We start from the raw sequence: 24442 nt of genomic DNA, 5'->3' as shown, positions 1-24442 counted from the left end.
GGAGTAATTTGTCATCTCAATGTGATATATGTAATTAAAATTCATATTTTATAATAATGGTTAAAAATTATACATTTGATTTCATGAAAATTATAAACAATACTTACTCATCTTTTTGTTTTTATCTTTTTATTTTCCCTCTAATTTCCTGAGGCCTTCCTGGCTGCCCTCCATTGGTCTGTGTCCCCCATCCTGAAAATCACTGCACTAAAATACACCACACACAGAAAGTTTCCACTTTAGAAAATGTGGTCATTTGAACAAAACGTCCAAATGGTGTTGGAATAACTATCATTTCGGTTTTCATAATGCATCAGGTCCATTTTTATAATTTCTCTTGGCTCCGGCATTGAAGTCATACTTGTGCTGTTATGGTTGCACAGAGTATTTAGACAGGAGTACTGAAGGATTTACTGATTCCTACAATCAGAGGTTTTAATTTCTAATTTCTCAATGACTTTTGCACTAACCCATATAATTGAAGTTTTTGCTATTCCTCTGAGCTGCCTGGCAGTTGATGGCTTTCTGTGTCTACCGAATCAAGAGATCAACTGATATTTGAGAAGATAAACGGTGTCTCCCTCATCAGCATGTCCTTCCTCTCTCTTCCTTAGGTTTAATGAATTTCTTACATGAGCAAGTCTACTGAATAGAAGATCATTATCACAGATTGACAGAAAGATTATCAAAAAACAAAACAAATGGGAGTTGAGATAATGTGAGAGACAAGCTGCTATTGACAATGAGGTATTTGGCACAATTTCATGGTTTGTTCCATGTCTTTCCTATTTGCCTAATGTGAACAACAACAAAAAAAAACCTGCAGCGAGACGGCTTTCCAACAGTCTATCCCAGTTTGAGCAGAAACGTCCTGTTTGACCTGTGCTCTTCCTTTCTTTGTGTCCTCCAGTTACAAACTGAACGACCATCGTTTGCTTTGCCTTCCTGGCCTTAGCCTCAGTGGTAATAATAATGATAATTATCTTCTGGTTTACCAGAACAAGACTACAAATAGATTAAATTTCCTGCATACTCATTATGCTCAGGATTGCATTGTCTTTACAAAGCAGAGTAAGGATAATTTATTTTTCTAATGGGTCGTGTTTATTTTTGAGTAATGGAACAGACACTGGGCACTTAGCTTGGCTAAGTGTGTCTCAGCGTGTCTGTCATCGCTGTGATTAGGAAACAGAGCAAGCTGCAGGGCTTACTGGGAGCACGCTGGACTTCCTGCCATGTGCAAGGCAAGTGTTAGCTGGCAGTAATAATCAAGTAGTGTTCGATACTCCAGAGGCAGAACATGTTTTACATTTTTGAGCGTCTTTCCTATATGCTTTTATGGTGAGGAAGAAAGGGCACACCATTGATGGTTGGACTGGGCCTTGAATGCATTTAGCCCTGGTGCAACCCAAGTGCTTAATGGTGTGACTGATTATTTTAGCCAGGTTGATTGTCAACCTTGCTTGTTCAAATAGCTCTACTAAAAAAAAAAAAAAAGCTTGCAAGCTGTGCTGTAGATGATTAACAGAGAAAACAGACAAGATCAGTAAAAATGATTCAGTTTTGTTTTTTTCACCAGAAAATTACAATAGCTGTAATGAAGAGCAGCGACCACAACTGTTGTTTTATACACAGACATTAAGGTTTCATGCACATAAAGTCAGGTTGGGGTGCATCCAGCAACTTAACAGTCAGATTGGGGGACAAAACCGTAGCAAAACTAAAAACACTTGAAAATTCCTCCCAGAGTGGAAAGAACTGGAACTACCTCACATAGAAAATCATAGTGGTCTGAAGTATTCATACCCCTTCAACTTTTTCACATTACTGCCACAAAATAAATATATTTTCATCAAATCTAATGTGAAAGACCAAAACAAAATGCTTTACAGTTGGGAATTAGAAATAAAACCATGGATGATTTAAAACATTCTTTACAAATAAAAAAACTTCAAAGTATTCAGCCCTTTTTTTTTTGCGTGCAACAAATTGCCATCAGAAGTGAATAGAATATTTGGAAGCAAACAGCATCATGATGTCCTAGAAAAACACCAGACAGGTCAGGGGTAAAGTTGTGAAGAAGTTTCAAGTAGGCTTAGGCAATAAAACCATCTCCCAAGGTTTGAACTTTTTACATTTTGTTTGAACTAAATATTCCTTTGGGAAACATGTTGGAATCCTGAAGCACACTCACTTTAATTTACTTTTTGGTTATAAAGTCCAAGTCAAGGTTTAGTCAAATTAAATCAAGTACAAATTCCCTTAAATATTGTTACTGCTTGACGCATTATGTGCTGGGTTTGTGATTGTGCCCTGTTCCTGTCCATAGCAATTACTAGTTAGTAAGGAACCTAGAGACAGCATTACATTCTGTCAAATCTTAATTTTAATCCAACCTCTAAGCATATACTTAGCAGCAGGCAACAGTGAAGAGTAAAACTCCCATTTCCACAAATATTCACGACCTGCCTCAGGAGAAGTATGTTCAAAGAATCCTTATATCTGGGAAAAATCTCCAATTTTCAAGCATGCTGTATCTCAGCAGTTAACAGCTCTATCGTCACATGATCAGCATTAACATTTAGAGCTCATCTGATCCACATTTTATGTGATCATTTACCTCAATTTTTTTTTTTTTTATGGAGTTTAAGATAGACATTTACAGAAACAAAACTTTATCTTTTACTGATCTTAATACTGGGGTGATGCCATTAGCGTCAACAAGAAATTTTCCGACTATTTACCAAATCAAAGAGAATATTTGTATGTTGGAAATTAAAAGAAATGTAATAAAAAAAAAAATGAAAATGAAAAAGAAATGCTAGGTGAAGCAGTTTTTTGTCCTTAGGTAGCCATGTACGTTTTCTCCTCATTAGGAACAAAGGAGGAAAAACATGCTACCGCTTAGAAAAAAAAAAAAATCAGACCAATGTTTTAACCCAAGCATTACACACTACATCATTTAGAGTTATTGCAAAGCACGTCATCCTTTTCACTTGTTAACAGCACTGCAGTACATAAGTGAAGTCCATTAACTGTATGAATTGCTCTGTAATGTAAGACTGTTCAATAACAGAAGTGTATTAACCTTTTTTCTGCAATATGTTTTAGTTCTTTCTTGCTTTCCTTTTATTATCTTTTTTCTTTTACACAAACCACTATAGCCATAATCAGCAGCAAGGAAAACGCTGCTCACATAAGGCAAAGTTTCTCTCTAAACAGTTACACCCCCAGAACATCTTCTCATTGTGCCTGATGCTTGTTTGTGTTCTCTGGGATGGTACAGCCCTGATTGAAGTTGGATGCCACTTAAGATTCCTTTCTCCCTGTGGGAGGTAAAATAAAATCTGCCTCTGGAGAGATAAGTTACTGAATTCTTTATTGTTTTCTAATGAATAAAGGAGAAATATGCCACATTGGAAATCTAAAATTGTATTGTTATGGTCCCGCAAGTTTCCAGATGTTACCAGACAGAGTAACATCATCCTGTAACTATATCAACTAATAGAAAAAAACTAAGTAATTTCTTTTTTTTTTCTTTTTTTTTCTTCAACTTAATTGACATGTACTTAGACATCCTGAGACGGCTTTGCATTTGCAACTGCAAAGGAATGAAGAGGCAGCTTAAAGCCAACTGATTGGGTTTCTCTAAGATACTGGTACAGATAATTACCCATAAAAAAAAAAAATCAATTTCCTATCATGAAATTTGCAAACTTGCCTCTTAAAACAGAATCAGAACTTTATGAAAGATCATACCCATTCTTATAGTGCTGTAAAAGTGTCCAATTTACCAACTTAATCTTAATTTCATTGGTCAAAATATTTGAAACAAATGTTACAAATAAAACATGATGACATAATCAATATTAAGCAGCTAACCAAATGTAGAAATAGATGTAGTTGAGCAGGAACTGGGACAACACTGAATTTAGATCCTGTAGTACTAATGAAATGTAGTGATAATTATGATCTGAGATGCTTTACCACTAAAAGTTTATTGCTAAAAACTTGGAACCCAAAGCAGAAATCTTGTTGGAGCTGTTCCTAATAGTCTGGAGCAGCACCAGTATTTCGATTCACTGTTTAGTCCTCACTTTAGCAACCAGCAAAGCCCACTTTGTGGGTGTGTGTTTACAACACATCATCTACATATACCTCAAGGCCAATGTAAACAAATGCTAATGTAATTACTGGGTGTTCACTGTATTAAGTTGTAACTAAAATGATTGTGACGTATTTATGTGTCGGGTTATCGCTTAAGGTGACTGATTGCACTCTGACTGAGTTGTGTGTTGTTGTAATTGTTCAGCAGGCTAAGCTCAAGAGGAGTGGGTTTGAATCCAGGGCCGTTCTGTTGCCTGCAATCCTTAGTTTTTGCTGTGAACAAGTAAGATAGCTCCAAAGGAGCTAAAAGTGTGTAATCTAATCAGTTTATCATGAAAGCAGAAATAATTTTAATCGTAATTTCCAATTTAGTTTGTCAAGCAGCACTGGAACATGTGTGCTGTCTCACTGCACCACAAACCTACACTGTGTGTCTGCATGCATTCCTTGATGTGTGTTCCATCTAGGATACAGCGCCCTGACATCACTACATTAAAGCAGGTCATTATATTTCCCCCAACTGCCACTGGAAAACTGACGTTTTGGCAAAGTGACAAGTTTACAGTTTGATAACTCAGATTTTCCTGAGGCTGGTGGGGTGAGGAGTCAGAAGATGGAACAGCAAGAGGAATAGCTGGATGAGGAGGAGGAGGAGGAGGAGGAGGGAGGAAGCGCTGCCTGTCAGCGACGCCCCGGCCTTGTCGTCTAAATGATGCTCCCAGGCAGCAGATTCAGATCCCATCCCCATTAGCATTTAATTTCTCTCTAATCCTACACACCGTCTCCGCTGCTGCACGGTAACGAGGGCCGCTGTGCCCCGGCAGCTCCACAAAACCTTCCAAGAGCAATCTAAAGCGTTTTGCCTCTTTATGGCTCTGTCATAGCCATCATTCTTTCTTGACAATTAAGACCCACAAATCTAATAGCAATGATATTGGAATTACAGCGAGACCCTTTTGAGAGGCCATGTCAGGAAAAAGAGCTGTGCCTCCCAATACAGCTGTCAGAGCACAGGGCCCTCCCCTGCTCGCTCCCTGCTAAGTGTTTCCCGTGCACACACAAGCATGCACGTAGAAAACAGGAAGGGGAATATGTTGAGTCTCTTGCTGTGATCTTTGTAAAATGTGCTCTCTGTGCCCTCTTATCCAACTCTCCAAAGACTTGTTACAACAGCTTTTGTTTTCTCTCTTCCCCTCTCACTTCTCTTGCTCTCGTTCTTTGTCTCTAAATTTCTCTTTATCTCTTTTTCATTGATTCTCCCTGGTGTGTCAGAGTTGTAGCATTCTTTTTATTTTTCACCAGCAAGGTTTTTCCTCCCAGCTGATGATGAGGTTAGTAACTCGCTGAAGTCGTCCCTGGGTGCTCTATGAGGACATTTTATGGGTACATTCACTTTAATAGTGTCAGTTAAAGATTATCCTGGGTGAAATTTATTTTAGCCTAAGGGACACAGCTGTTTTATCACAAGATTACACAGATGAAGTTGTGTAAGTATGGCATCTGTCCTGCGGTGTTTGATCTCTCAGGCGGCGGTGCTATAAAGTAAATGTGCTGATTGTTCTTCCGACTTTTGATCTGATTTACTCAGAGAAGCAAATTAACTTAGAGGCTTGAGTGGCTCTCAGAAGTGTTCACATCTCTGTTAAAATGTCGTATTTTAAATGTTAAAATGAGATGATAATGTGAATATTTATTCAAAAAATCTGTTTGTGGCAGCTTAAATAAAATAGTTGCATAACAAATCCTTAAACTAACGTTTTTTTGGTCTTTAGTTCGCCCCTCACATGAAATATAGTTAATATGATAAAAATTAAACAAATGTAGGCAGTCCTAACAGGATTTTATAGTCATCTGTCAGCTTATGAAGATATCTTAAAAATACGCGAAGTACAGGGATGCAAGTTATTAATGACCCAATTATTTTCTTTTTCTATCAGGTAGGTCATTCCATAACATATAATATATATATATATATATATATATATATATATATATATATATATATATATATATATATATATATATATATATATATTTTTTTTTTTTATAGGTACAGGTATGTTGAATTTTTTCAAACAAAAGCATTTTAATATCTGAACGATATATTTTTCCAGCTTTTTTAAATACTGATTGAATAAACAAAAAAATAATTCTCACAATAAACGTATTTGAAAAATAGAAGTATGTGTGAACATTTTACGTTTTTGAATAAAAGAAATAAGATTAATAGAATATAATATATGAAGCAGTTATAATGTCTAATTTAGAGACTGGTTATGTCAGCGTGTTTTCACACCATACGTAATTTTATTGACAAAGTTGTCCCATTTGGGTGATGATGCTCGCATGATATATCGTCAGTGATTTTTGTGGCAGGCGACTAGCTCCACTCGTGTCACTGCACCGCACCATCAAATAGGAGCTTCTATCTGCTTGCCGTCTTTAAATTAGCATGGTGGGCTTTAATTTGACCAAGCTAATCATGTTGTGTTATTTATTATAGAAAAGCTAACAGCAATGCTCGCGCCCTTGGCCAGATCCCCAGATTTGGCCCCAGTTCGGGGAGTCCAGGATCGAGCTGCGGCTGCATCAAAGTCACTTTCTGCGATGCTTCTGTATGACCTGAAACTATTCGCTTCAGGGAAGAATCTGATATGAGAGGTGAGGTGAGATGAGGAAGCGTTCTAGAGCTCATACTGGAGCAGTGGGAGATAAGAGCAAGAACCCCAGCAGAGATGCACCAGACTGGGGCGGAGGTATCCAGTCATATGTAGATTAGACATCAGAAAAAATCAGGCCTTGTTGAATTTTGCTTTTTTTGTTTTTCCTGGGTCACAGAGATGTTTCAGTCACCTGCAATAGAGTGTAAATTAGTTTGAAAGTTACCCAGCATAAAGTTTAAAGCTGGCCCATATATTTTTGAAAGTGGAAGACTGAATTCTGAAATTGAATCATAAGTTTAATACACATGTAACTGGGTTGTCAGAGCTTTTCTAATTTATTTTAAATTACCTTGACAAGTATATTTGTTTTTTATTCTTAATTGTCTTAATATACAGTTAATGTGAGTATAAATCTTACTGGCACTGTTAATTAATCCAGCATCTGAATGTCTCCTAGCTGTCTTGAATGCTAGAAGCTGTAGCTGACCTCTTGGGCCCTCGAGACATTTTTTTAGCTCTTTATGTATCCCTGAAATATTTTGTTTCTTTTTAGGAGCGTAATGCTGAGATTAAGCCTTGATATGGTTTTTAGCAACTTTTATGAACAATTAACACCATTAGTACAGTTAGCGTCTCCAGTTTGTAGATTGTGAATATGTCTACGTTGAGTTTGGTTTTCAGATAAGCTGCCAACATTTTGAAAAAGATATATTCCAGTACAGATAGAAGTTAAAGACTAAAATAAAAAAAAATGTGTGATCTGATAATCGTTTCTTTTTCAAAGTTGAAGACTGAATTCTGAAATTCAATCAAAAGTTATTGTTTTTTCCCAGTTAAATACACGTTTAATACACATATGTTCCCATTGCTACTAAAGCCTTTCGTTACTTCTTTGTAAAGTGTCAGGTGATGCTATACAAAGTGTTTCAATTGTGATTACTACACCATTATGTACAATTTCACTTTTTTCTTAACATTAAGCATCAAGAAGTTAAAAAGAGAGTATGAAGTTGGGTCACCTTCCAAACTTGGCTTTTTCTGTTCAACTAATCCTGTCAATCTGACAAATACCTGTTATATACAGTACAAAGGTCTATTAACATAAACTTCACATCTGGTTCCATACATTGTATGACATTATTTTATGACATTTAGGAATTTATATATGTTATAATCTACATGTTGACTAAAAGAAATATGTAAAATATAACCAGGAGCCATACAGGGCAATGGCAAACAGGTCAGTGGGTAGATTTGAGATATTATCCCCAATATTATTCTTAATAATGGCAACTGCTAAACCTTGTAGAACACAGATGGCAAAGACAGATATGAGCCTGCTTTAGAAGCCATGTTACATAGAGAAACGTACAAGAATAAAAAAAATAAAAAAAAATGTCTTTGGTCTTTTTCCTTAAAGCACGTTAACATTTATGATTGCTTTGTGCGCATTACCTTTCATTTTGACTTTTTAATCTCAAGAGAGAAGTTTTGTTTTTGTCCCCTTTTGTTGTGCTGATTCACCTTTCACAAACCTGGCCTGCTGACCACATGTGACCAAGAAATTTGTCTCTGTGCTTTTCCTGCAGACTCCAGCAGAGCAGGCTAAAGTCCGAATGCATTTGGTGTTGCAGGCTGCAGGTAAGCTCATGAAATCCCTCCCTGTCTTTTTTTATAGTTAACTTGGTGAATGTGTGTTAACGTGCATTTTTATCTGTCAAACTGGCAGCACTTCCCAAATGTATTAATTTCCTTTTGAACGTTGAGTTAAAGCCACCAACATAATTCTTTATCACTTGGGTTTTATCGCAATAAAGTATTACATAATTTTCATGTAATGAAAGAAATAGACAGGCCTTGAAAGAGAAAATATAAAAAGGAACAAAATGAAATGAAATAATACGATGAGTAGTAGAGCCACCTTGTGCTACACCTACAGATGTAGATCTCTGCCAGCTCCATACATCCAGAGACCACCATTGTTGCCCAGTCTCCTTTCATTTGTTCGGTCAGACTAGATGGGGACTTGCTTAGGTTTACAGAAGGCAGCTGCTTACCGACCGGGCTCACTTCTCGGGAAGTGGCCCTGACAAACAGTTAAGGAAGCATTTTATACACCTCCAGTCTCCCAAATCATAACATCATTATATCATACATGTTTGCAGATGATGAGACATCCATGGCTCCAGCCTTATCAAAAGCAGGACAAAACTTTCATTCCATTCCTAAGTCTTTGCCACCTACAGAATGAAGATAAAAACTGTATACCCGGACAGAGGAACTGTCTTAAGTAGATAAACTACTGGGAAAAACATTAGATCTGACACTCAACAGGCAGCTAATATTAGGATGTAATGAACTCACACATCATCAATGACAAATATCCTAACGATCTATTTCCTCAGGCTGTCACTTTCGATGGAAGGCAAGTTCTTTGGTGGTTTACAGTTACTTCTGCCAGTTTATTCTATAAAATCTAATCAAACATGTTTAAAACTGAGGTTGGAGCTTGATGGACTGTAAAAAAAACATACTGTACAAGTTTTAGTGGAGAAGATAAATGAAGCTGAGAGAATTTGAAGACTTCTGAGCTAGTTTCTGAAATTGAAACTTGAAATACATGTGCTGTGAATCTGACTTGGTTTCATTGCCATTTTCCCACACACAAATTCATGCTCCCCTCCCCGCACCAATTACATCTATCTTCAACATACAGACTCAGACGACTGCAGACGCACACTCCCTCCTTTCTGACCGCTCCTGGGCCCATATTCACCGCAGCTTAATTTCAAACGCTCCTACCAAGTACATAAGTCATGGATGTCACCATGCACACAGTGTATATATTCCAGTGTGTATTCGAAGGGTAGAGTTGCGAGCCAGATGTGACAGGCAGAGATTGACTGTGGAGAAAGATGTCTTCATGTTTACAGTCATACACACACACACTCACATACACAGGGTACTTCAGAATAGAGCTCTAATTTCACCACAGGAAATATATGAAAGGACCAGGCATCTATACATCATCTATAAAGCACCCGCTAGCTACATACACAACTCTTTAAAAACTTGTTCTGCTGCCGTGAAGGCCCAAAACAACACTGCCATCCCTTGATCTGATTTTGCTGAATTGAGCTTTTGTGAGGCATATATTATGTAGTCCATCATGCTTGAAATGTACTCAGCATAGTTTACATGTGGTTATAGGAGGAGGGTTTTTTTTTAAGCGGGGAAAATTAAATTTCTACATTGCTGTGAAGTTAAAGAAGTTTGATTCAGTATGTATTCATAGGTTTATGAAACACCCCAACCTCTCCATCCAACCTTAATGTTAATGTTCTGCTAACTTCTTAAAACGCTCCTGTCTTTAATATCGTGGCTCTGAGTGCTTTGGGTAAGACAGTTGCAGAAAGGAAGCTTGGGTTGGGGCCGGGGGTTTAATGTTTTGTGGAGTTTCTGGTTTTCCTCTTTATCTCTCATGAAAAAGGGGTTTATGATCCAGTCAAATGCTGTTCCAACAGAAGGAGTATAACAGGCCTGAGTATAAACACAACTTGTAGAGTCAGGTTATAGCTTTGAAGGAGTTTTACAAAAAGTTCTCTACATTGTTTTAGAGATTTTTGGTCTCTGGTGTGGAGTTATCCACTGACATAAAAAAGTCTGTCCTTCCAGTAGGATTTAAACCAGCCAGTGCTGTACTAGAGAGGTCAACCCAGTATCCAGATGCTTTAATAAAATGGAGTGATCTGCAGTGTTGAATGCTGCACTAAGGAAATGTGGTTCTTCTACAGTCTGAATTTAGAAGGATGCTGTTGAACACCTTGACAAGGACCACCTGAGTACTGTGGTGAGCATGGAGGTCTGACTGGAAGACATCACAGCAGCCAGCCATTGTTAGGAGGGTGTTTTTAACAGGGTTTGAAATTAACTATTTGACTCACCGACCAAGTAGACCAAAAGATGGTTATTTACCAGCCAAGCATATTTTTACCAGCCAGAAAAATATTAATAATTTGCCGTAATATATTTTAAGGAAAATATTATTTCACAAAGGCATTATGTTGGTTGCAAACCAAGTTACAGTAAAAGGTTATGTAGTTTTATTAAATAAAGTTGTAGTTTGCAATTTTCTTAAATTTAATTCAAAAGGTTTGCCTTTATTTGCTAAATAAGCCATAATTAAAACCATTCAAAATACAGCAAACTATTTTTATTTGTTATATTGTCCATAAATAAAAGCGTAGCCTTTCTTCCAATAGCATAGGCAGTGCAAAACAATATTTTCATCTTTGTGTGTTTTAGTTGATATAGCCTTCAGCTAGCAAAGGTTCATCCTAGCCACAGTCGGAGTGGCTTGTGTTGTTTCGATTGAGCCTAAGATATGGGGTATGTTCCATTTCAGTGGCTACATTTTCCAAGACAGACCCGGTCTATCTGGACCCAGTTCTTCGAGGCCGGAAGAGTTTTGGCCACTGATTCAAACAGGTCCAGCCTTTTTTCGGCATTCACTGACCATAGGCTCTATCACCTAGAAACCATGCGATATTACACACAAAGCAGGAAAATAATGGATGTCGGACTTCTCAATTCTGTTCTGGGTACTAATAACATTATCGAGGAGCTTCAGCAGCAGTACTATCATGACGAATATAAGATTTGTAGTCCCCACACTGCAGAGATATTAGAATCTTCACAGCAATGGACATCCAGTGAATATGGCATTTACTCCAGTTTTATAGATTGACAGCCAGCAAAATTAATTGTGTTTGTTCTCGTATTTGCTGTACACTTATCTTAGCACCATCTCCATAAATAAGCCAGTCTCTTGTGAAAGCTGAAACTGACATTTTCGGGCTGTGGATCCTCACTCCATCTCCTCCTCATTGGCATGTTGTCTTTAAGAAAGCTTGGTTGCTCCAACCACATACTGCCACAGTTTGCCTAGTGGCGGAGTTATTTTTAATAATCTTTTAATAGTCTTACTGATAATGGGGAGGTTAGAGATCGGCCTATAGTTTTGCAGTTCTGCAGTAGCAGCATGTCAGAGTTGCTCATTTTGAACTGCGGTTTCATGTTTTCTTTTTTTAGGGACAGAAGTTCGAATACTGAAATGTTCCCTTCTGCTTATCATAATAATTTTAATTAAGAACTCCAATTTTTTTCAGCTTTTAAATGTATCGGTAAATGACATGTAATTTGACTATATAGTAACAATCAGCTAAAGGCGCAGGGATATAAAGCTTTATCAATAATTCAGGAATTATTTTAATACTTTTATTTCTACATATATTAAAGAAACTGCAGTATTTTCTAGGTGTTACCATCCCCAGAATGAAAACTGGTGAACGGTATTGACCCAGAAATGCCTGACTATAAATCCCATATTTGTTCGAGGCGTCTCCTTCATCTTTTTAGTTTGAACCTTTATGTAGTCATAGCTTTAGCTGGTAAAAGTCAACCAACAGCTGTTAAGTATCTTCCAGTCAAATGTTTAAATGATACATTTTCAATAAATCTTCTAATTTATTTTCTCTACAGCTTTATTTAATTTGACCCTTCTCTGTGTCTCAGCTCACTTTCCATCCTCCTGTCTTTGTTCCAGAGTTGGTAGTGGGCAGAGGGAGATATGGATGGAGGGTAGGGTGGAAGCAGCAGATGTTGGAAGGTTGTGTGAATGCTAATGTCCTGACGTAGCCGTGGAGCTTAAGCTTCCTCCTCCTCCTTCCCTCCGTTCCTCTCTGAGCGCCCGCCAGGCTTTCTCTCTCGGGGTCTCCTGACATCCTTAAAGCCCGCGGCTCTCCTCTCCACGTCTCTCCTCCGCTCTCTTCCACCTCTCCCCCTCCTCCTCTCCCGTCTTTTGTCCGTCTATGGACTCTCTCTAGTCAGTAGAGAGCAGATCATCCCATGGCTAAAGCGGCTCAGGCCTTTTGTGTTGGGGGGCTCTGTGAACCTGTAATGAGCCCCCTCGGCTGGCCCGCTGGCCTGCTTAACACTCACTGGGGGCCTTCGATGGGTGTGTGTGTCAAGGGTGTGTGTGTGGACTAGGATGAGGGCAGCTCTGGCCCCCAATAAAAGAGCTGGATGGATATGTTTATGGGTCACTTCCTTCCTGGCCTATATATAAACAGACACCGAGAGGTCTAGGTTTCCAAAAGAAAAATAGTTATTATCTAGATTAATAATTATATAGTTTCATAATAATTTCATTAATATTATGATTGGCATACAGTTATATTGTCACCTCAGTACAGTGCTTTACAAAAGTATTCATAGCCCTCAAACTTGAGGCAGTAATTATAAAATGGAACTAAAATGATGTGATATAGCATGCATTCTATTTAGCGTTCATTCTGCCATCATTCAATAAAACTGCCACGTTTATAAAGCTGGGAATTAAAATTGTTAGTCAGCTTAAACTGACTGATAGTTTAAGCTGAACTGTGGTGGTCTAGCCATTGTCTTTTATGTTATGGACAGGTGAGGGGATCAAACCTGATAGGGAGGTGAATAGAGCTAAATATATGAGCGTTTTTTCCCCCCAAGAAAACAAACTATAGTAGAGGTTCTTCTTCTAGCAGGTTCTCCTTCTAACAATAACTGCAAACATACAATCAGAGTAACAGGAAATTGTCTTTGATCAAAGGAAATTCATTTTGTTAGAATGGCCTAAGTCCAGACCTAAATCCAATTGAGAATCTATGGGAAGACCACTAATGGATCGATTCCTTCAGACTTGGTGGTTCTACACAGTGTAGACGTTGGAGTCTTACATTTTTATTGTTGAAATATATTTATGGAAAGACTTTATATATGTCCAGTGCAAGATGGTTAGCTTTAGGTAGCTATACTGTACTGATGCTAATCACTGATGCAAACTCTGTACTTTATAATTTAAGAGAGCTGTTTAATATGCTTGTATATGGTTTTTGTTTCTCTGCTTTTATTTTCACATCACAAGGAAACTTCTTGCACAGGTGTTCACTCCGGAGGGAGTTAATTCCACTGCCTTTTATTTCTATTACATCATCATCTACTAAACTCAACTACACGATACAACTCCTGCAGGTTCTCTGCAAAAACATTGACAAAAGGAGAGATTTTTCTATTCATACATTCTTTCATCCACAGACAGAGCAACCACAACACCTTCAATTTTCATATTGTACCCTATCCTTCTTAGCCACTTGTTTGGGCCTTTGCTCTTTTCACAGCAATGTCCATTTCCACTCAAATGAGCATAAGTACTTTGCACGGCAGCGGGCTTCTACTTATCCACCTGTCAATAGCGAGTGTTTGCAGAACACCCACTTAGGACCAGAGGGCCAGAGGTCATCAAAACCTTCTTCTTCTCCTTGTTTGAATCTTTGACTGGTAAAAAACAAACAATCCTTAAGATCTCATCAGAGGCTTGAACTTGGGCCACACTGGTCTGAATTAATTTTCTCTTTGTGTTTTGAAACCTTGCCGGATTTAGTTGGAAGAAAGCACAGTTCCTATTTGATTCTCAATTTTATACTGAATTAGAAGCATAAAAAGCTACACATCTATCCAGCTATTTGCAGTTATCTCTGTTCTCTTGGCAGTGTTTTTTTTTTAAAACATGTATAACATTGTAACTGTTTGTGTTTTTTTTATTACAATAAGAGAATGTTAATGTGTTTTATTGTGTTTCTATGTGATTGACCAACAGAACGAATGCAATGCAATAAATTAGCAAATTTCTTTACAGAGAAAACTCAGAAATGAGACGATCTGTACATTGATTTTGAGTCCAGTATCAGTGTTGTGTCCATTCTAGAAAATGTTATAAAAAATTTACAAACCTCAATCAAAATCAATTGCAAATGCTCAGAAAATATTATAAATCCATTAACCTCCACCTAATACTGACCCATAGCTTTTTTTTTTATTGCCATAGTGTCTGATTCCATTTTAAAGTTAAACTGCTCGCTTTTGTAATTGTGGTTTAGGCATGTTACTATCTTAGAATTACTGGCCCATCTCCGTTCTTACATAAAAAAAAAATACCAAAAAAAATCTGTGTTTCAACAGTTTAAAAGCTACTTAATGATGACCAGCTGCTTTGACTTCTTCCAGTCAAGTTGCCATGGTTTCACAATACCACTACTACCCTTGTCATGGTGTTTATTGACGTCCATATATTGCAGACAGTGGAAGAACTGCAGCGCTGGTTATTACTGGACATCAGGCCTACATTTAACCCTGTTAAACATGGCATATTACTGGAAAACTGGGTCAGTGATCATCTGGTTAGAGCCTTTCTTGAAAGGCAGTGACTTCTTTCTTTCTGGGTAATGTCACATTGTTCTTAACAAAAGCCACATACGGGGTTCCCCAAGGTTCCATCTTGGAGCCCTTCCTAATTATTACCTACATGGTCCCTCTAGCTCACGTTGAAACAAACGACAAGATAATATACTATAAACTATGCAGGCAACACCCAGCTCTCAATTACATTGTAACAATTTGTGCCAAATAAAGCACTAAATAGATGTAAAGAACATATCAGTGCATGGTTATTCCATGGTTTTACCTGAAAGACAGGGATCCAAAGCCCACAAAAAAGCTTTTGGGATTATATCGGGAAACTGCTGATTGGGCCCAAAATCTGTCTGTAGTGACAAACTGAGACCTGAACCTTTAGAGGCTCATAAAGACGGCAACAAATCGGCCTTCTATCACTTTAAGATCTTTCCAGGATTAAATAACTAATGTCTAAGTAAGATCGCAATAAAACAGTCATTCACTTATCTTTAGTATTGATAACTACAATGTCTTCACAGGTCTGCCAAAAAAGCAAATTAGTAATTTTCCTTTTCAGTCTGTTGACCAATTTAAACTTGTCTTATATGACAAACAACTAACCAAATACCTGCAGATTGTCTTAAAGTGTCCGTATCTCTGCTGTTCTACGCATCTATCTTATTTTTTGCCCTGTTTATATGTGTTCTTTTACTCAGTAACAGGCATGAAGGAGCAGAGTGTTGCCTGATTAACTCAGCTTAACAGCATCACACTTTCAGTCTAATACTTCCACAGTATTGGGCTTTTCTGTCGCTGCAGGGGTCCTGCACACACAGACACACCCTTTCTCTCAAGCTCTCTGTTTCTTTCCTTCGTCTTCCTCGTTGCTTTTTCCTCCCACACCTCCCCACCCCAGGGCCCTGACAGATGTGTGCTGAACAGACCACATACATGGAGGGTGTCACCTTACCCCCTCTGGAACTAAAGGACTAATTCGCCACATTTAGGAGGCTGCCACCCTTTGTTCTGTCAGGGTAAGAGATGACTGGCACAGAGACTCAGAGCAGATCTAGTTATTTGTATTCTGTTTCCTCAGCTTTAAACATCCTTGCTTTGCCATTTTTCAGCAGGTATTTTTATTGAGCAATGTGGTTGTTTTAGGAAATAAAATACGGGCCAGTTGAGGTTTTTTCACTTATCTATGGTCATTTTGGTGTTTTTATGTATAATGTGCCTAACATGACCCTGCTTTTAAAGGGGATTTCTCTCTGAAAACTCAAGGGGAATTACCCTGTGATAACTGCTAATGATATGTTCTTTGACAGTGTTTCCAAATGTGTTATTATTGTACTCTCAGCAGATACCACTTTGTCATGACAAAACGGGTACCATTATGTAATGAGGGGATTTTAAAAATAAAATACAATGGTGAACAGCGACACATTATGTTGTTTCAGTAGAATGGTGTAATTACAAGAGTGAACCATGTTTTCAGCATGGGAAGTATTTTAAAAAGCGATCTGACATTTAAACAGGTTTGAACAACACTGACCAAAATAACCTCCAAAGTCAAAAAAGGTTTCTAAATGGTTTTTATGCTTTTAGAAAATTGCAGATGATGGTTAAAAAAACCATTGCTTAACATTTGTGGTTCGTTCTCCCTTTGAATTATGCCTGGTGTTCTGAAATGAATCGAGCCTTTTCCGTTAGTGAGAATATGATTACAAAATCCAAAAATCCTCTGAAAAAAATTACGACTGAACTTTAGGCGGCTAAAGTTCGGTGACAAGGCATCTCTGTATTAGAAAAATAAGAATAAGACAAGAGCTTTTACGAAGAATATATTTGAATTTCAGTGTTTGAATTCTACTGAAGAAATACCTTCTGTTTTACTTTACTTTGGTGTACCTATAATGTTTTTAAATTGTTAAAGGAAAAATTTTATTATTGTATTGTAGGAAACAGAGCAGCACCATTTTCACTGATCAGCTTATCTGTGTTATCTGTAATCCTATATGCAGTTGGCAGATAATAAGGCACACTTTATTGTAATATTAAAAATAAGAACTACTCTCATATCATTTGGCCTCCAGTTCAGAAGCAGATGTACACAGACATTGCTTCTAATCTAAATGTGGTATGTAGATCTACATGGAGTTTATCTGATGTAAAAATACATGTTTTTGTGAAGTAAATGAGAAAAAAAGACTTACTGCATGGTCCATAAACTTTTCTGTTATTGTATTCACTGTTACAAAGGTTGAGTGATAACCATCCCAACTCATCTTTTGAATACATGAGCAGCAAAAATCAGCCATGCCTGTTTGCAGGAATGCCGTCCTTCGGCAGGATAATGGCACTGGGCTGTCCTGTAATTTAGCCTCTCTAACCATTGATCAGGAGGATTTATGTGCCATTACCTCACTCTTCCAGTCAACGGTCGTAATTATGTCTCTGAGACAGAGAGGGGAGCGGGACTTGGCCTTATATCGGACCCAAATACCTGAATTAGATTTTAACAAACAGCCTCTAATGCTCACCTCCTCACCAGATGACAGTGGTGTCAAACTGACTGACCTACAGATGAGTGGAGTCTATGGATAAAGCACCGTTATCAAGCTGCATATACAGAATCAACTCTCATACTTCAGGCCTCTTTCCTTAAGCTGTTTCTCCTACTTTTTCCGAGAAAAAAGTGTTTTCGTATGTGTTTAAAGAAAGGATTTGCCTGATATGTCGTCCTCTGCTCCTGTGAACACATTTAATTTAATGGAGAAATAGGTTTTGGAGTTGAGAGTTTTCTTCCAGCTGCATGGAGGGTCAAGTGACCTAAGGACTGCCTAGTTCAGAGGTTTATGTACAATTGATTTTTCTGGTTTGTTTTATGGGTATAATAAACACAAGGCCTGCTGCGTACTCTTTGTGTCGACCAGTGATGCCTCTCTTCATTGCCAGTTATGGGGTCAGTTCAATAAAGCTTGACCCAGTGACGTTCTATCCTGAAGGTCAATAATGATACCAAAAGTTCTAAATTAGCATCTTCAGTGCAATAAAGATGGGCAGATTATTTGTTAGATTAGACGTTCTTGCTAAGCAACCATCCGAAGCAGATATTTTAAAGTCATTCTGCTTTTTCTCGTTTGCAGATTGAGTCAATCTTATATACACAACAGGTATCTATCCTGTATTGACAGATTGGCATTTGTTTTTGATCATCTCCCAGACAGGTTTAGGAAATATTAAATAGAGAGATATTTATGAAGATTATGTGTATGAAATGCAGACAGAAAAAGGATCAGCTAAATGTAAAAATGCTTTGGATAAATGCATTTAAAAAATTAAAAACAAGGTTTTATCATTCCTTATCTGATATTTAGGAATTTAATAGCTGTTTTGGTCAGGATGGGACTTTTATTTATTGCTGTATCCAAGTCGTTTACAAATACATTCAGAATCTTTTCTCCTAATGGTGGAAATTTCTCTTTAAAGCTGTCAGGATATCTTTGTCAGGAGACTAGGTTTTAATGTTCTATCACCTCCCTGGTTATGAAGGTGTGAACTTTACTATTAACCTCCTGTTGTGCATGTTTGTGCACTCTAGTTTTGGTGTAAAAAAGAAAGTAGTGGTTGCCATGTTTTGTGACTAAATACTGCTTTTAGCCATTACTGTAAAATGGCTTTTAAAAATGTTTGTTTTGCAGGATTTTCCAAAGCTGGGAAAATAGATTGCAAAAAGGAAAGATAAGCAGTAATACATTGTAACAAAATATGTCCTCTGTATTAAACCCATGCCTGAGGAAGCAGCGAGCAACTTTCAGCACCTGTATCACATAACTTGTCAAGTTATAATGAGGTTCATTTACATAGGTAATTTTATAAATAGTATTTCATTAGTATGTGTAGGATGTAGATTTTTTATAGGCCTAATGGCCATTTCTATAGTGACTAGTTCGTCAGGTCTGCACTGCCGTAGTGCAAAGATTATTGCTTCTGTAAATGCGAAAACCACTCCTATGTAATTATGAATAGCAATTTTTAAGGCAACATGTAAGCTAGTTTGCGACTTACATTTCGTAGATGGAAATAAATTACATCCCTATTAGGGGTGGAATGGTTCACAAAATCCACGGTTCGGTTCAGTTCACGGTTTCATGGTCACGGTTTTCGGTTCGGTTCGGTATGTGTTGATTGTTAGCCTAACATGTTGGTCGTGTTGCTGTTAGCATAAACAAAACGTGTTGCACAATGCTTGCACACTGATTTTATCCACAACTTTCTTTCCGCCGTCATCGTAGGTCACTCTAAATGCAAAGTGTTCCCATACAGCAGACCTATAAAGTGCTGCTGGCGCGTCTTCCAATTCCTTTTCTTTCCCACTCGCCATACCCACACAATTCTCCACAACAACTGATTTTTTTCTGCTACACCCTGCTACGCTGCTTCGCTTCTTCTTCTTGTTTACTACTGGTGGTTGGCTTTGGTCGCAGTACCGCCACCTTCTGCTCTGGAGTGTAAACACTTCGCCTATGAGAAAAAGGAGCCGCGCATGAACCGAACGAGACAGTCTAACCGAATGGTTCGGCCGGTTTTCATAAACCGTTCCATCCCTAATCCCTATGTATCATATACTACATTTCTGTCAGCACATCCCTGTAATTATTACACTCTTTAGCTTTAAGATCATGTCCAGATTGGTGAAGACATGTGGTCAGCATCTGTATATTGAGTGACAGCCAGCACAGCCCTCTGACAACCACTGCATCAGAACAACCAAAGTGGGATGTTCCAAGAGTAATAGTGAAAATGTTTATCACCTGTTCTCATGAAGCAAACTGATGTGTTATGTCTCGAGACATGATATAGAATGTAATATAGGAATATGCCTGAAAAACACATCTACTTTTTTGTGTCATACTGTTCAAATTGTATGATAAAGTAAATCCTGCTGTCGATCCAAGCACTTATGGAGTGCTCACAACAAAACATATTTTTAGTGTCAAAAAGGCGCCATCACTTAGACATTTTGAAGTCAGTCACTCTGGAAGCTGGATGGTCTTGATGCTGGACTGTCACCACTCTGGCATCCTTGCTTTAGAGTTAAGGCTGCCCTTCTCTTTTCCTTGTAATCCAAAGAGTAGCTTATTTTCTCTGAGTAAGAGTGTCACATTATTAGGCGAGAAAGTCCACCTCTAAACGTCCTCTATACATTAATTTCACCCGGATTATGATCCTACTAAAATATTATGATGTTCGGAGCAGCAGATTGCGTGCATATTGGCAGGCGACAGTACTGGGAGTACCCATTAAAGCTCTCTGTAGCCAGCCAGGCTGTCTGGGATTTCCTGCTGCTGGCTGGAAGTGAATATGAAGATTTTTGATCAAACTAAAAGTACCAAAATATAAAATTGAATATTTTTTGCAAGGAGTTTTTGCCTTTTTTAGTCATAGGATTTATACACTGTTTTCCACTAAAAAATATTTTAGTGGAGTAATAATCATCAGAGTATTCTGTTTTCCTCATACCTGGAAAGAAAAAAAACATTCTCCTGGCTTTTTAGGTAAAACCAGTGACGGTTACCCCTTTATATAGTTTCCTATTTCATAGTTTTATGCTGACAGATTTGCAGAAGGGATCCCACTTTGCATGTAAACCAGACTCCCCAATGCTTAAAACGCTTTCAGTGTGAGCGGCTGAGCACACGGTTAGGTTCTATGCTGATACATTGAATACGATAAAATCTTAAAATGACAAAAAATAAACGTGTAAGAGTGTAAGAAAGTGTTTAATTCTTAAGTGGGAACTGTTACTGGAAAAACTGATTGGTTCTTTTTACTATTTGATCCCTCTTTCCCACGTTGGCAATGTTATGAGAACTAGTAACAGTCAGACAGATCAAATAAATCTCCAAAATAATGTGATATCTGATCATTTAGAGCAGATTTTCCCTGGGAATTATTTGGCATGAGATTATAACACGCATGGTGCCTGCATTTCTAAATTGTCTGTCCTGTGTGTTCTCTTTCTGCGTGTGTATTTTTTCAATCATCTTCTCAGGAAAAAAAATATACATTTTACCAATATTGACAGTGTTACTTATCAAACACGCTTGTCCAGCTATGCACAACTCTCATTGTCTCACCTTGGGGAGCCGTTTATATATATATAACCAATGGGAGCCTGTTAAAGAAACAGCTCTGATTCTGTGAAAGTGTGCGAGAAAGAGCAGGAGAGTAAATGATTGTGTAAGCTTTGTTTTCCTTCTGTGGGCAGATTTCAAACAGCATCTGGCGAGCTCTTGAGAAAGAGCTACTCCAACTACCCACCCCCCCGACAAGTTTTCACTCCCCTCCTCCTTGCTGTTCGAAGACACTCAGTAACTGGTTCCCCCTCCGTTTTCTCTCAACATCTACACATTTCCATAACAGAAATAGAAGATTTTTAATTTGCCCGCTTTCCATAATTTTTCAACATATGGTTTAAACGATTTCGATGCAAATGCATGTGCTAATTATTTGCAGACGAGCCCTGTAGAGGCCAGCCATTGAAGTGGAATAAAAGCAAATTTGCAATCACCTTAAATTTTGCTAACCACTTACTGTTAAGTAAACTTTGCGAAGTAATTTAATTACCTTGGACTGCTGGCGGAGCATTTTGGGAGGAGGTGGAGAAGGAAGCAGACAGGAAAAGAATGTAGAGGATTCTGAAAATAAAGAAAACTGCATAGTGATTGTATTCTTGAATATATGCGGTATTATTGCTGGGTAATCTTTGCGAAGGGAGAGCTGTAAATATTTTAGCAGGCTGTCTTGTGAAATCATGTTTTCGTAGGATCACACCATCTCCTCAGTTTTGTTTAAAAAAATATCTGCAGGGATTTAATGAATGTGGCAGCTCAATTGGCCTTGAATTAGACATAAATGGATTACAGCAGCGCTGACCCACACTTTGCTTCATGGTTTGGAGTAATTGCTGCTCTCTGACACGCTATTCTTCATGTTAAGGCCAGCTCAGTGCAATTATGCCAGGAATGTAATCGCATTTTTACCTATTACAGAAGTGTTGTTAATCATGATTGCTGGTCTGTGAAGTTCTAAGGAGTGGGACCATAAGCATACGAGTCCGGTCTCTTACTAGGAGTACTTTACCTCCCAAGTAGCGCTAACCTCTGACAGGAGAGACTTTAACATCAAAGGAAAAATATCCCATACATTAATATCAGCATCATTTCAAGCATAACTTCAGTAATTGACGTGTTAATTAGTTAGTTGTAGCCAGTTTTCTTTTTTTTATCTAGTTGCGAGGAAATAATTTGTCTAGCAGCTTATATTGTTCTCCAAACTTCTGATCACTTCATGCCTCCATTTGACCCTAATTTGAGTATTAAAATAAAAAAAACAAATCCATGCTTTAATTTTGCATTCCTTATAACTTTTAATGTAATTTTTCTGGCAATTTGACACAGAAATTTCAATTCAGTCGTTATTTAAATACATTTTTAAAGTACTTTTCCAGATCCAAAGGGATATTTGTTAAAGTTGTCTAATTTAGAAGCCTTTTATAAAATGCACATCTTGGACAACAACTGTTTCCCTGCATTCCTGTAAAAGAAACCTGAGTTCTGCCCGGTGGTTTATTGATGTGTTTGTGGGGTTTCATAAAGACTGAAGGAAGGCTTGACTTTTTTCTTTTCTTTATATCGCTCCTATTATAGCAAATTATATATACTGATACTGATTATTAATACAATTGTTGGCATATTTCTGAGTTTTTAAAAGGATTGTCCTGCAACTAGTTGTCTTATACCTTTCAGAAAGCACAGCTCTGTTTGCTTTAATGTTACAATAATTACTGTGTAACACTCCTCTCTGCCAACAAGTACTACATCTGTAAATGTACACATGTGTATCCCAAAGGCTAATTTAAGACTAATATAAGGTCAGAAAAGGAAGTCATAAAACTTTACACTGTGTTAACAAAGAAATGTACACACTGCAAATAAGTATGCAGCAATAAGGGTTCAAATTGAACCTAAATAAATTGTATTATCGAAACACTTAAGGAGAATTTGGGAGGAAGCCGGATTACCCGGAGAGAACCCATGCATGCACTGGGAGAACATGCAAACTCCTCTCAGGAATTGAACCTGGGACTTTTTTGCTGCAAGGCAGCAGTTAGTCACTGCCCATTGCGCAGCCCTGTGTTTTGTTTTGGTGTCACTTTATGTTTTTAAATAGCACAACAATATTAGTTGGATTTTCCAGAATGCTGCTGAATGTTTTTCTCAAAAGTAACCAGTACCTTCTAACAAATCAAGTTTCTGTTGAATAGCCCCTTGTTTCTAAAGAAATATTTCATCACATCGGGGAACGTTGCTTAACAAACTCAACTTTTTCATATTTACTTATTTCAATATACCTTGTTGATCATTTTTACTGACAACATCCAGTTAATGATGTGAAGACAAAACTTAAAGAAAATGCTATTCAGTAAAGCTCATTGCTAATCACTTTGCTTTTGCACTTTTATGTATTTTTCTACTTCATAGTATGTTTGCTTAGATTTATGAATAAAAAACAAAGAAAGGGTTATGCTTAATGTGGCCAAAATATGACATTTTCTTTAGAGGCTGCAAAGATATTAACTTTCTAGGTTGTGGCAAATGTACAAAAAAGGCAAATCGTTTAATAGTTGACTGATAAATGTTTTCTAATAAAAATATGTTTGCAATTTTCTGTTTTTGGAAAATAATAGATAAAATTATATACAGATGGTCAGTCTCACAGCTCTCTGTATTTTTTTTTTTCAAATCCCTTGCACTCAGCTTTTACAGTATAGAGGAAATCGCAGATGCCCCATGCCGCTTTGTAAGCATTCATGTTACCCTGCATCAACAGGCTGCAAACATGCTGGTTAGGTTCTTGAAGCTTTGCATGATCAAGAAAAATCTATGACTTTGCTGCTATTTTTTTCATCTTTATCGGCTCCTGTGGGGGGTGTGTGAGGGTATATGTACACACACCAGCACTCGTGCGCCCCGCGTAACGTTCGTCTGCAACGTAGGTAAACGGATTACGCACGTGTGTGTTTCTGTGTGTTGCCGTCACGGGTTCTGTTTCTTCAATAACAAGCTCACCCACTGATTTCAATTAAAAATGTAACTGTAACAGAAGTTTTCATGCATAAGGCAGCCTTTTGCTATCATATATTACCAACTGTCATTTCAAAGGAGCTAATACTTCTCTAAAAGTTCCCCCACTTTTTTTTTCTCTCTCTCTTTCTCATCAGTGTCTCGCTGGTAAAGTTAAAACGGCATCGCCTCTCTTTTCACACCAGGAAGGCAAAGGCTGGAATGGATTTGAAGTAATAAAAACCCCTTTGTTTTAGTTTGTATTGGACCATTCAT

The 24442-nt window shown here is 37.7% G+C and overlaps 1 protein-coding gene across 2 annotated transcripts in view; it reads left to right on the top strand.

Annotated features, from left to right (window-relative positions):
- rsrc1 (arginine/serine-rich coiled-coil 1) overlaps nucleotides 1-24442 on the top strand; it is a 173875-nt gene that overhangs the window by 75396 nt on the left and 74037 nt on the right. For both annotated transcript variants that reach the window (XM_015377242.1, XM_015377241.1), the window contains exon 6: nucleotides 8360-8411. In XM_015377242.1, coding sequence (XP_015232728.1) covers nucleotides 8360-8411 — 52 coding nt within the window. The remainder of the gene's footprint in view (nucleotides 1-8359; nucleotides 8412-24442) is intronic.

Source organism: Cyprinodon variegatus, unplaced genomic scaffold, assembly GCF_000732505.1.
Source record: "Cyprinodon variegatus isolate N-32 unplaced genomic scaffold, C_variegatus-1.0 Scaffold150, whole genome shotgun sequence".
Taxonomy (NCBI): domain Eukaryota; kingdom Metazoa; phylum Chordata; class Actinopteri; order Cyprinodontiformes; family Cyprinodontidae; genus Cyprinodon; species Cyprinodon variegatus.
The sequence above is the reverse complement of the archived record's forward strand: the minus strand, read 5'-3'. Positions and strand labels throughout refer to the sequence as shown.